Source organism: Trachurus trachurus, assembly GCF_905171665.1.
Source record: "Trachurus trachurus genome assembly, chromosome: 3".
NCBI classification, from domain to species: domain Eukaryota; kingdom Metazoa; phylum Chordata; class Actinopteri; order Carangiformes; family Carangidae; genus Trachurus; species Trachurus trachurus.
This window is the reverse complement of record NC_139893.1, coordinates 13644463-13658839: the sequence shown is the minus strand read 5'-3', so window position 1 is coordinate 13658839 and position 14377 is coordinate 13644463. Positions and strand designations below refer to the sequence as shown.

The 14377-nt window shown below is 40.1% G+C and overlaps 1 protein-coding gene across 1 annotated transcript in view; it reads left to right on the top strand.

Annotated features, from left to right (window-relative positions):
• The window catches only part of spon1a (spondin 1a), a gene marked incomplete at its 5' end in the record, with an annotated part of 64653 nt that extends 51266 nt beyond the window's left edge, over nucleotides 1–13387 (top strand). Inside the window, 9 exons of the mRNA XM_083994103.1 lie at nucleotides 3585–3786; nucleotides 6147–6287; nucleotides 7497–7572; nucleotides 7732–7914; nucleotides 10734–10904; nucleotides 11024–11191; nucleotides 11511–11675; nucleotides 12815–13081; nucleotides 13217–13387. Of these exons, the coding sequence (XP_083850229.1) occupies nucleotides 3585–3786; nucleotides 6147–6287; nucleotides 7497–7572; nucleotides 7732–7914; nucleotides 10734–10904; nucleotides 11024–11191; nucleotides 11511–11675; nucleotides 12815–13081; nucleotides 13217–13380 (1537 nt within the window). The 3' untranslated portion in view covers nucleotides 13381–13387. The remainder of the gene's footprint in view (nucleotides 1–3584; nucleotides 3787–6146; nucleotides 6288–7496; nucleotides 7573–7731; nucleotides 7915–10733; nucleotides 10905–11023; nucleotides 11192–11510; nucleotides 11676–12814; nucleotides 13082–13216) is intronic.
• Between the last annotated feature and the right edge of the window lie 990 nt (nucleotides 13388–14377).

Here is a 14377-nt window from a genome sequence, read left to right as displayed (position 1 = left end):
ACATGCAGGAGTGTGTCACATCAGTTCCATTGATTTTGACCAGGAAAAGGAAATGATCTTTTGGATTGATAATGACATGGATGTGTCCTTACCATGACAGAAGACTGAAAAATGAAAGAAAAAAGCGTTTGACTCAACCAGTTGAAGATGCATCTTATTAGACTTCAAAAGAGCCTTTAGAGAGGTCATTAGCTTTACATGTTACCTCCAGGAAAACTGTATAAATGCACATTTAGCATGTTTCAAATTTGGATGTGTAAAATATTTGAGTAAGTAGTTAAATATGCATGTTTGTGTGCTCATGCTTTTCAAGGTGTAAGTAATGTAAGGATATGTCTCTGTAAAGAGGGATTTAACAGTTTTTCTCTTAATATATTTTTGATCTTCTCATTGGTTGTCAATTAAAGCATCCAAATTATCTTAGTTTGATTGATGTGAGGATGAGAGAGGGAAGAAGACAAAGAAACAAGAAGGGAAGAGAAAGGACAACAACCAATAAGGATTTGTAAGGAAGTGATTGAATAAAAGCTTTTGAATAGGTGCCTCTTTCTTTTAGGTTACGAATGGGGTTAAGGGCCACTTTGTACTTCATTCTGTATAGCTCATCTTAATCCAAGTATTCAATTTCATTTGACTATAAAGAGCAAAATGATATCTACTGTAGAGCATCCATAATAGAAAGGCCAACGCAGCAGACATATTAGATTAGAGAGTAGAGAAAAGAATGAGACTGAAGAGGTGACTACGGCAGTGCCGTAGACCCAATAGAAAAGGAAAACAAAATTCATGAGAATTTTTTTTCCAGAAAAGATGACTAGATCATTGTGCAGCTTATTTACACACACACAGGGTCACTGACTTTGGTAAATAAGTAGTTTATTAATAAATAGAATGAAACAAACAAACAAAAAAAGAGGAAAAACTAACAATTTCATGCTCCTGTTTAATTTTAATCTGATTTCTGTCATTCTGTACAAATGACTCAGAGCATGCTCTTAAAAGCCAGTCATGCTAAAATGCAACCAGTAAATGTCATGCTCCATCCAAGCTTCCTGACCGCATTTGCGTCTGAGGCAGTTATTGTTACTGTCTATCTCCTCACAACTCAAAATAGTGCAGTTGGCTGCAGTGGGAACAAGTGAGACACTTGACATGCAGTCAGACTGACATTTACAGTGAGCTTAACTATTGACTGTACACGAAAATGTCCTTTTCATAAGAACAAACGGAGAAGGAAATATTTGACTTGTAGTGCAGAATGGAGAAATGGTTCCAGCTGCCAAATTGTATCTAACATTACACAAATAACATTATCCTTTTATTATTTTGAGTTGAAGGCTGAAGTTGATTCATTTCTTTTTCCTCAAAACACAGTGGAACAGTTGAATTTATGCATGGCATTTGCTTAAAAAAAAAAAAACAGAGACAGAAATTTTATTAGATAGATAGATAGATAGATAGATAGATAGATAGATAGATAGATAGATAGATAGATAGATAGATAGATAGTCTTTGTTTCATTATATTTCACCCCTCACAACTCCCCCACTCAATTTCTCTTCATTAGTCCCCTCCCCTCTTTGTGCCATTTTTCACTTTGTACCAGAGGGACAGAAGCTCCCTAACAGTCCTTGTTGCCTTCCTACTTCCACCCTCTCTTGTCAGACGTCTTCCTAATAACCAGACAACTACTCTGCAGGTTACATTTGATTAGCAGGTGGGAATGGTTGTCCATGGTGGGGAATAAGGAGCTTTTTGAAGACAAGAATACAGCTGTTAATGAGCTGCCTTCTTTATTTCAGTCACTCTCAGAACTCCTTTTTTGGGGATGATAGCAAAGGTTGATGTTAGTGTATATTGTGGTGAAGTGGTGTAGCGCATATTGCCTCACGTCTGGGCAAACCTCTCTCCTATAACTAGTGTGCAACCAAGTATTTTGCATACAACAAACACAGGAAATGTAATTGTGGTTGTGCAGCACTGCAAAATTATGTATTGTTGGCTGGGAGTGAGCTTTAACTATCCTAAGCACTGTCGTAGCAAACCTGCCTGCAGGACAATAAATGTTCCAGCTCTCAGCAAAACAACTGAACTTGTGTTGGCCCTTTTCTTTAACAGATGGCCATTTAGGTGAACAATTTCTAATAGATGCCATGGATACTCCACATCCACTCAATTTGAAGTTTTTGAAGCAGAAAGAATTTATTAAACTAATCTGAATTGCCAAGGAAGGGCAGAAGCTTAAGAAAATAAGAAAGTACCTTGGTTTACCTCTAAACTAATCAGAACACACATCTACACCTCCCATACAAATCAATTTTGGGTCAGTCTAATATAAGGGCAGGAATGATGTACTAAATATAAAAACCTTCACTGCAGTAATGAGTCTATAATAATAATAATAATAATAATAATAATAATAATAATAATAATAATAATAATAATGGACCAAATATCCCTGTAACATTTTGCAGTATGTAGAATATAATATTTAAGGAATACAAAAGGAGTTACAGTATCTAGGGTAATTAATCCCTTCCTCATTTACTACCAGACTTGTTCTGTCTGTCCTTTTCTGTCAGTTACCTTTTCCCTCTTTTTGTAGTGCACAGGTGGCTGTCTGAGATAAACTTCAGACCTGCAGAGGAGCACAAGCTCAGGAGAGCTGAGTCAAGTTGCATGTTCCCAGAGGATAAGGGCCATTTCACATCCTCAGAGGCCATCATTAACAGAGTGCACAAGGGAAGGACTGAGTTGGCTGGAGTCAAATGGATTAATATGGGCATGATGACAGCTGAAAGGGGATCACTGGCTAATTGTCAGTGTTGCAACAAGAATCTCCCCCACTCCTAATTAATCTAGAATTGGCTGAGAAACTTCTTGTAATTGGTTTAGCTGTTACTCGCTGGTCAAGACAGATGGCAGAGGTGTGTTTGTCTCTTGTGCCGGGACTCAGTGTATGTGGTGCAAAGATAGATGAGAGGCCCAGTATCAACTAGACAACTGGAGCTGAACTGACTGAGTCAGTTACTCTGTGCTTAGATGTATATGCCGAATTGTAACAGGTTATCAAGTATATCTTTGTTAAAACAATGAGATGAGCGAAAGAATGTGGATTCTAAGTGTCAGTATCTGGCTGATATGGGCATAATTAATGGATCATTTTGGCTTAAATAAAACTGTTTAAATTCAGATCTTTTTTTATTCAAGGATATCCCATGTGTGTATTTAACTGGTGAATTCATTATACAAAGCCACACACTGGTTGACAGTTCTCTTCTTCCCTCCATTCAGTCTCTGAATGGGACACTGATCATCTGCCAATTAACTCGTAAGCCTGGCTATCAGAAACATGTCCTAGTTTTCTTCTTGTGTTGTGAGGAATGACAACACAGGAAAACTCTGACTAATGGCCAAGTGCATCATTAGGTTTGTCTTCAGGCTGGATGTCTCGTATAAGGTGGAGCAGGTGGAGCCTAGCTGCAGCTCATTTCATGAGTGTAGCTGCTTACATCATTTATTTTCTCTCCTTGCACTTATGAAACTGCTTTTATTCACGCAAACCTCATGCTCCTTCTCATCAGACGGGCCGCCCCCTCAGCTGAATTCTCAGTGGACCGGGCCCGTCACCTCATGTCTTTCCTGACCATGTTGGGGCCCAGTCCAGACTGGAATGTGGGCCTGTCTGCTGAGGACTTGTGCACCAAGGAGTGTGGCTGGGTCCAGAGGGTGGTCCAGGACCTGATCCCTTGGGATGCAGGCACTGACAGTGGGGTGTCATATGAGGTGAGTAAGAATGGTCAAACATGTTGATACTGTTACGACATTAAAGCACCAAATCACCTCATCAGTGTACCCCCAAAATATATACGCGTATTAATTTTATTTATTTATTTATTTTTTAGAAAATCAGGATTGTCTCTTCATTCTTTGCCACATGTGTGGTCGTGTTATGCTCTACAGTTTTGTAACAGTCATAGGGTGGGATCAATTTTTTTTACATTTTTTCAAACCATTTCAAATTTCCATAATTTGTGGCAAAGATGAGTTATTGAAAGTCTTCAATCTGTTTTTCGTTCCTATTCATTAAAATGGATCTTTTACAATGTGGTAATTGTCATTTAACAATGACACCCCCTGGATAACCTTCCTCTTCACTCTCATCACCAGCTGAGTCTCCCCCATCACACTCATTTTTCATCACACCAACTGCTTCCTCTTCATCTGCCTGTCTGCCTACATTCACAGTCACTCGCTCTTCAATCACCTCTTCACACGCTGCCAGTCTGCAACAATTCAAGTGTCATCGCGCATCCAGTTCTCCTCTAACAGCCTCGAACATCGTCCCTTCCCACCCTTGCCCTGAGGTGCTGTCTGCTGCGTGCTCTCTGTCTCCAGTCAGCACTAATAGATTAGACTGTGTGTGTGTTTGACCAAACTTTTATGACGACATGTGTGAAACCTTTGGCTGATCCCTCAGAGCTCAAAGATGGACTTGCTGAACTGTGCTCTCCTGCTTGTTTTGGCTGGCTTCAATAATAATTTCAATCTTCCTCTTCCTCCTCTCTCTCTCTCTCTCTCTCTCTCTCTCTCTCTCTCTCTCTCTCTCTCTCTCTCTCTCTCTCTCTCTCTCTCTCTCTCACACACACACACTCCTTTTTCTACATCTGTCTTTGCTTACTGATATTTTTTGGCTCACATGTGCTAAACCTACGGTGAGACAAGCAGGAATATTAATGAGCTTAAACTTTGTGCTGTTGCAGTCTGACTATTGTAACTAGAATGACTGTGTACTGTCCATAATCCTTAACAGCAGCAGAAACATGTGACAGGATAAACCTGAAGTAATCTGCATAAACTGAAAGTGCAGCAGGGGTTTTGTGAGGTGAGTCGGAGGCATGTCGCTGAGAAAAAGACGTAAGGCAAAGACACTGCATGAGGTGAAAGGGATGGGTGTCCTAAAAACAAAAGGATGCTGATTGTTGTAGTCATCCCCATTGATTTATCTGCAGCTGCAGCGGTGGCTATGATACAACTCCTGGAGGCAATTAAGGCACTTTGAAACCTTCAGTGCTTGACTGCTGCGATTAGTGTCAAAACTACTACATACTTCTTCTTGGATTTATAACAGTCAGATCTGAACACACATATATGATAACACATCTCTGTAATTTATACTTTCGTCCGTGATGTCCATTGCAAATAAATCCGTTCAGGGATCACAGACAAAAAGCGACACCTTTTAAACTCAAAACCTGCCTGAGATTCGTCATGTTTTTAAGCTTTCTTCAAGATGAGACTAATCCAGTGACACCTGTCTGTAACACCTGGCACACTTTAATGCTCAGTTTGCCCTTATATTTGATTTTCAATAAACTGAAGAAACCTCCACGAGTTCTGCATGGCTAAAACCTCGAGGATGAATTATGTTACATTTTGCCATATCTTTGTTAAAGTGACAACTTGCTCAAACTGTACAAACTGTTTAACTGAGAATAAGGACAACCCACTCAACTATCATGTTCAAATTCTACAGAGGAAAAAAAAACAATGACAAAAAAACCTCTATCCAAAAATACATTGTGCAGCAGAGGGTAGCGCAACTGTGGCTATTCTTGTGCCGGGGTGGGACTTTGGCTCTCTGTTACAAAGTTGCTTCTGCTGTTAAAGGCACGGGCCTGTAACAGAGTAATGAGATCCATCCATTGTGCCATTATTTTTACTGTATCTTTTAATTAGTGGCCAGCCATTACCCCTCTCCCTATCTTCGCCTTTCTCTCACAAACACAAACAGTACCCTGTGTTTTTGCTGGGTGGCCGCAGTGGGAGGTGAAGGATGAGTTGGTCTTCTGCCTCCAGACAGCCTCTGGCAGTGGTGCCTCTATCAACCCCATGCTGGCAGACCTTTACTGTTGACTAATAAGAGCATCTCACACATAAACTAAAGCGCTCTTCCACAGCTGCTCTCTGACTTTGAGACTTGTCCTTTGTGTGACTTGTGCTTTGTGTAACTTTGACTGACTTTGTGCTCATTATATTTGTGCAAATGTGTTTTTCAAACCTTCAAATCTTTATCCCAGAGATTCACTGCTTGTTCGCCCGTGTGCTTTTCTCCCTTAATTTGTCTTACTGTGTGCTTCTCACAGTCTCCCAACAAGGCATCGGTGCCTCAGGACAAGATCCGTCCCCTGACTAGTCTGGATCATCCACAAAGCCCATTTTATGATCCTGAAGGGGGCGCTATTACTCCTGTGGCCAGGATGGTGGTGGAACGCATTGCCAGAAAGGTCAGTCTGCTCATGGTGCAAATGCTTGGTAGCTTTATGATAATACAGACAGTGGCACTACTGTATGTCGGCAGATACAAGTAAATATTCAGACTTTCAGTGTTTGCAATTAACACCATTACTGCTGCTGTAATAACTGTCATGTATGTTGTAAAAAAAAAAAAACAATAGTTCATTGCTCTCTGTGCTGACTGCTTCACAGTGAGCAAACAAACCAAAAGAAAAGGCCCTGAGTTGGAATTTCTGTTTTAAAGTGTTTTCTTCTGCAAGTTTTCTTCTTCTTTATCTTCCTGATTCCATTGCGTTAGTATGTTGGGGTGATTTTTCCTTTGCTTTCATCTTAGCTCTCTCTCTGTTTATGCATTCTGAGTTCACATTTAGCCCTTATTGATTCTCTTCCACACTGATAAATAAGCTAAGTTTGACTGACATACAAATTGAAGACATTAAAAGGTGCCAGGTCCATTAATATGTCACAGAGCATTTTTTGTGACATACAGATATCTTCACACAGTGACAGCTTTTCTTCTTTATCAATCAGCAAGTACAATGATGAATTCAATCCATCAGTAGAGACATTGGGGGGCAGGGAGTGTCCTTATCTTTGGTACCCCGGTTAGCAATCACTTGATTATCACCATTAAATTAATCTTATAGCAGCATATGAGGGTAATAGATTAACCACCTTTGTCAAAGTTCACACACGTTACAGTAAGAATGTTAAATGAGACAACACCTCAATTATGTTTTGATATGATCCCTAACAAGAAAATCATGCAAAGTACTAAAAAGCTAAAATCTCTGTATTTAAACATCCTTGCAAGTATTAAAATCAAATGCAAACTTTTTCTAATTATAATTTGATGTTGATGGTGAAGGATTCCCTAGGAGCTCTGGTTGCAGTCCAGACTGCGATGAAAGGCTAGCAGTCCTTCAGTGGCATCTAGAGGCAGATGTGGGAAATTTGGTGTCAGGTTTTTTTTTTTCTCAAAACACATTTTTTCCCCCCTCAGCTTTTTTTCCCCCTCAGCTTTGCTCCTCAGCAACATCTACATTTGCAAACACACACACTTAGTTTACTCTTTTCAATAGTCTTGACATACGTTGTAATATGAGTCTATGGTGACTCAGAAAGAGCAATACAGAAACTGCAGAGCGGTGAAATACTGTAGTGGAGCAACATCACTGTGTGTCTGTGTGTGTCCACAGGGCGAGCAGTGCAACATTGTGCCGGACAATGTGGATGATATTGTTGCAGATATCGCCCAGGAGGAGAAAGAGGAAGGTCTGGATCCTATTTCCACTTCTCTTCCTCCCTCTCTCTCTCTCTCTCTCTCTCTCTTCTTCTTTCTCTCTCTCCCTCTTTCTCTTTTACTCAACGTTAAACGCATAATTAACAGAGATAGACTATTACAGTCTCTTTATTCCCTTTGCCATCCTGCAGATGATACCCCTGAAACATGCATCTACTCCAACTGGTCTCCATGGTCTGCCTGCAGCTCAGCAACATGTGAAAAGGGCAAACGGATGAGACAGAGGATGCTGAAGGCTCAGTTGGACCTCAGTGTTCCCTGCCCACACACGCAGGATTTTGAGCCTTGCATGGGGCCTGGCTGCAGTGACGAGGGTGAGTATCCCTTCAAAGACTGAAGGTCAGAAAAACAAAAACCCAGGTGGAGAATAACATCTGAATTAATTAAGAGTTTCAGAAAGGTTCAGCATCCTGTGAAGCTTATTCATGAGTTGTTGTTTTTTTAATCTCTTTCCTATTTTTTATTGAGGTTGTAGGGTTATTGCACTCATTAATGTGACAACCTGAAAAGTGAGGCCATGTTTTAAACCCAGCATTTGTTGGTGAAGGGCCAGTGATAATATCCACGCCACCATTCTACTGCAGCAATTAAATCAGAGCAGACAGAGGCAAGGAAGAGCACTTTGTATGGCAGCCTTTTAAATTTTATGGCAAGTCAAGTTAAATTATATAAGGCTGTTAAATATGTTTTGTGAGATGTTAAGGGTAATTCAATCAGGAAATTATGCCTGCTGGTTGTTTAAGGTTTTTTTTTTTTCCTCTCCTGTATTTATGTCTTGTACAGTTGTATTTGCTAGAGACAGCATGTTTGGTATCCATGTAGGTCAGTAAGTCTCCAACTCAAGTATGGGTGTTTTACAGTCATTATTGAACATACATGATTTAACACTGGAATTATTAATCTAAACTTGGTTGTGCATAAAAGCGTATTCCCTATCAGTGAAAGAAGCCCTTTACTGTTTGATGGCAGACAGATTGTGGACTTGGAGGTTAATTATTTCTGGCATATTTTACACCTTGGATGCTGATCATGCAAAAACAATAAAACCTTCCCATATAATATGATAAACTTCAATTTCCGTCCACATAATATGATAAACTTTATTAATACACACCCCTTAAAACAAAGTGTTTTATGAGGGAAACTGATTCAAACATTTCAGCACACAAGGAAAATAAATTACAGAAAATGAAACAAAATATGCAGCAACCAAATTAAATTTTCAAAAGGGCTTGAACAAGGCACTCTACAAAGCCAAAATATTACATCAGCTACAGATTCATCCTCACAGATGTATGGCACTGTATTCGCCCCTTTGCCAAATCCTGCTGCTCATTTATTCCAATTACATGCGTTGAGAAAGTAACTCCTGCCTCATGCTGTGGGTGCCCATAGCACATGCACACTGGTGTTGTTTTTTCAGTGGATCCTGGCAGACTGCCCTCACACGTCAACGGCATCTTGGCATAACTATGGATGTCTATGCCTTAAATGGGCTGTAATTACTACATGGTTCATCTTATCTGATCTGTAAACAACCACAAATGAAAGATGAAAGTTGGCATTTTATCTCCACTATCACAATGTCATTATAAAGCCGGTAGGCTATTGAGTACGGAGCCAACAACACACTGCTGTCTTTCTTTTTACAAGCAGCAGCTTTAGCTCAGGCACATATTTCAGTGGACAATGTATAACCACATGCTATGAAAAAGAGTCTCTATTAGATTCATTAGTTATACGTCCCAGTAATAACTGCTGAATTCATTTTTCAAGATAGTTTTTGCCCTTATTTGATGTCTCACAGCAGAGTGGAAGGACAATTGAAAGACATAGGGGCAGGAGACAGAGATAGTTACAGTATGTGACAACATGCATAATGTTTGATTCCCATTACAGTCAGATCTGCCACAGCAAGTTGTAGATTGATATGCAGTACCATCATGTCATCACAAGTGGTCTTGTGATCTTGTCATTGTGTTGTGGCATTTCCGTACAGAGATAGAACACTGATTGGGTGTAGTGTGCACAGGCTGTGGGTTACTGTGAGGACCAGTGTTTGTGTGAACTGATTTTTTGATACTCAAATTAGTGCCATCTGTTGCTATCGGGAATTATTGGATATTTTTGCAATTGCAGTAAACTTCTTTGAAAGGTGCTTCATGTCTGTCTGCAGAAAGCAAAGTCACTTCATTTATAAGATCATGTAAACATAAGAGCAAGAGTTTGTGTGTAAGAGTTTGTCTCCAACTTCAATAATTTATGTATTTATTGTATTGGTCTGAGTAGAGAAGAACAGAAGAGTAGAATAAGCTTTTCCATGGTCTTATCAGTGGGACCACAAATAGATGTATGAATTATCTGTAGGCCTACATCTCAGATCTTTGATATCATTTTTGTAGTTTTAGAAAATTCTGTTCTGCTTTATTAATGTTTCACATGTGTAATTGGAAAGTTAGGTGAGAGTCAAGGCTTTGCACAATAACACCCAATTTTCTTTCTTCTTTAATTAGCCGAGATAGTGCTGTTGATTTTAAGGACAGTTTCTTCCCTTGTGCTCCTTGACCAAAAGCTATAACCTTTGTTTTCAATTAAGTTGCCACTGCTTTATTGAGCAAAACCTGCACTTGTATCACCACTTAACCTCTTGCTTTCTGGCTCAAATGTTTGTAAAGAGAAAATATAGTCTATATAGTGGCAGTAACCAGAAGCCAGTAGCATAGAAAATTGTCTTAGCCGGTGAGGTGTAATTAAATGATTGAACCACTGTTAGTAAATAACTTAGAAGTGCATCTACTCTTATTTATAAGAACAATTAATGTATTTTGGGTAATTTGCTTAAATGAAAGGAAGTCAATTCCAATGTAGTTGTAAAAGAGAAGTTACAGGTAACTTTATTTGGAATTGCCTATCTTCCCTATCCGTTAATGTGCTGTAGGAAGGATCAATCAATAAACAAATCCAGTTATATGAAAACTGTGGTAGTCCGAAAAACAATATTTTGTATGAGTCCTCAACAAACAGAGCCAGTCAGAAATATAAATTAAAAATGTGTGTGTTAAAATTCATGATTGTAAGAATCCTGTGCCTTAAATCACAATCACTTGGTCTGCTGTTGCCTTTGACTCTTTAGACGCTTCCACCTGTATGATGTCAGAGTGGATCACCTGGTCTCCGTGTAGCTTGACCTGTGGGATGGGCACACGTTCCCGTGAGCGTTACGTTAAGCAGTTCCCTGATGATGGTTCAGTCTGCACCCTGCCAACGGAGGAGACTGAAAACTGTGTGGTTAATGAGGAATGCTGTAGGTTTTCCTTTTCCAGTTTCAATTTGTCAAACCTTTCCACTGACACAGTTTATGTTATAGATCTAATAAAGTAAATAGTGCTGTTGGTCAACCTCAACTTCCCTTTATGGTCTCAGCTCCCAGCAGTTGCCTGGTTACGGAGTGGGGTGAATGGGATTCCTGCAGTGCCACTTGTGGTCTTGGCATGAAAAGGAGGGAACGCATGGTGAAGATGCCTCCTGCAGATGGCTCCGTTTGTGGGGCAGAGGTGCTAGAAGTGGAGAAGTGCATGATGCCAGAATGTCGTGAGTAGCAGCATGTTCAGGACCTCAAATATCCTGACATCTCCCACATTTCAAATCACCCCATATGCAGAGGCTATAGTCCTTGCTCCCCATTTCCTGTCTCTCTCTACTATGCTATCAAATAAAGTACAAAAATTACCAAAAAATATACTTAAAAAAAAAGTGTGGGGGAGACGCAAGTTGTAACCTGACTGATGAGACAGTTATACAAGTGATATATACTGTATGAAGAAACTTTCCTTCTAGCCTATGACAACATACACCATCGTATTGTCAGTGTATGTACAGTATGTGTTACTGAGAGTTTCCTGTTGCACAGACACAATTCCCTGCATGCTGACTCCATGGTCTGACTGGAGCGACTGCAGTGTAACGTGTGGGAAGGGGATGAGGACACGACAGCGCATGCTCAAGTCTCCTGTGGAGCTGGGAGAGTGCACGGAAGATTTAGAACAGGTGGAGAAGTGCATGCTACCAGAGTGTCGTAAGTAATAAACATCCTTATCTACACAATTTGCAAATTGTACATATATACACATGTATAATTTATGGAAAGCAATGTTAATTTCATCTTTGATATGCAGCTTGGGGTCTTGATGCAGACACTGTGTACACACAGGGTAGGGGAAGGAAGTCAACAGCCTGTGTGTACCCATTCCAGACTGACAGTAATTTAGGGCTTGTTGGTCTACAGTATATGGGAGGTTAAGGTGTTTACATTGTAGATGGAATTTAAAATTTCCAGTTTTAAACAAGAGGCAGAACATTAGGAAAGGTGAAAAAAAATCATAAAAATAAGTCAAAATTCTTAGGTTAGACAGAGCTAAAAGACTGAGCTCTGGTACATATTTATTGTCACGCTTCCTTAAAACAAACAAGTCATTGTCTCCTTTTCAAAATTTGCAACAGTGTATTATTTCATGCTTTTTAAACTGTCAGACGCAGACGCCAGTAGTGACTTCAAACAATAAATGAATAACAGTATTGTTTGGGTTGGCTTTTTATGTACTGGCTGCCTTTTACAGATTGGGTGGATTTTCCAGGATGAGCTTCACTTCATGAATCAGAGGCATATTTTTAATATGCGTTGGCATCGTTATCCTCCTATTTCGAGATAAATGATTCCTGAACTACTCCAAGAGGAGAAGCTGTCGCCAAATCATCCAAAACCATGAACCTGCCTGGAGAAACACAATTTCTCTAATGTTTGTGTCATCCAGAACGGCTTCACGTTGTTGATATACTACACTCTATGTAATTTTTTTCATGTCAGTGCTTATAAATTCACAGCAGTGGTGAGGATGCTACATCCGAACCATGTGGTTGTGAGCAAACAAATCACACCCTCTGGCAAACCAGAGGAGTATTCTCTGTGGTGCCTCTGTATAATTTAAGATAAAACACAATATATTCCCTAGACAGGGATTCATATATAATGCATGACATACAGTAAACAGGACATTGCATCAAAAAGTTCCCAAGTGTGATTCACCAAGGCTGTGTCATCTATGCATCATTTATTATACCACACTTTATCTTCACTGTCTCCAATCTATCTTCAATGTGCTCCAATCTCATCAGTTACAACCCTGTGTCTCTTTCTGCCCAACTCTGCCTCCTCAGCCATCGACTGCATCATGACAGAGTGGACCGAGTGGTCAGAGTGCAATAAGTCCTGTGGGAAGGGTCATACGATCCGGACACGCATGGTGAAGCTGGAGCCTCAGTTTGGAGGAGACCCCTGCTCCGAAACCATCCAGAGGAAGAAATGTAAGGTTAGGAAGTGCAGCCGAGGACAAGCCAACAATGACGAGAAGAAACGACGCAAGGAGCAGCGTGAAAAGAGGAGGAGCACACAGGGCAGAACAGAGGGCGCGTCTGAGCATCCAGGTTGGTGTCCTCCTTTGTTTTTAATTGAGAACTAAAACACCACCGAGGTGATTTAAAAAAGAAAAAAAGAAAAGAATCAGACACACATATTTTTTGACAGTGTCTCTCTTCCCTTCTTTTGATATCTGTCTTTAGGATGTAAAATGAGACCATGGTCGAGTTGGACAGAATGCACCAAGCTGTGTGGTGGAGGTATTCAAGAACGGCTCATGACAGTGAAGCAAAGGTTTAAGACTACCCAGCTGTCCAGCTGCAAGGACAGGAAGGAGATAAGGGCTTGTAATGTGCACCCCTGCTAGAGAGGTAAAACGTAAGGGAGCAGGGTTGATGTGGATAGCGATGTGGGGGGAGGGGATGGGCGGGTACAGGGCTGGGAACAGGACAGGTCATGGCACACTGTTGCACAATGATCCAATGCACTCTGTTTAGGGCTGAAATGGCACATACTTGAATCTGTGTTGGTTAAATCCAGAGCTCGGCTCAGTTGTCGTCATGAGAAGACAAACTGGACAACTGGGTTTAAACCAGGCAGATTCCTCTGTGCTTTCAAACTAGCTCTGATACACAGGTGACTCTTTTGCAAGATTACTGTAAACTTGTTGTGGTATAATATATCTTGAAAAATATAATTATGAAATATAAATTGATTTAATAATAAGATAAAGAACTGTTATATCTTGTGGTATCCTTAGGTAATACAGTATATTCCAGACCTTAAAGCACAGGTGCCCAGCCATTCCAATGTTTTATATGCCTTCAATTGTTCTGTTGTTTTTAGGACACAAAATACCCAGTTGACTTTTTACCCAGCTATATTGTTGTACATGTAGATTCACCATTATTGAGATCTATATGATTTGAAGCATTATTAGAAGATTTTGTTATTTTTTTGCTGTGGAATTTTTTGATAAGAATGTGTCCCAAGATTGTTACCAAAGTCTTGTGTAGATGTTTTCTAGATGTCTTCCCTTCCTTTTCTTTATCTCTGTTCCTCTAACATATTAATATTTTGGAATAATATCACCTTTACAATAAAAGTAAACGTGACAACTTGTCACCTGGATCTGTCCTTTTTATTCGAGGGGAATAAAATACCGTGCGGACAGTTGTTGCTTTGCTACCACTAGATGGCAGTAACATGCTAAAAACCTTAGCCTTTTGCCAGAAGTGGTATTTTCCTGTGGCTGCTTATGCCAATGTTAGGCTGTACCAGTTGACTTTTTCATTTGCTCCACTCTTGTCTCCCTCCTTAGTTGTATAATATCCACAAGGGGGCAGTGTGATGAATGGAACATA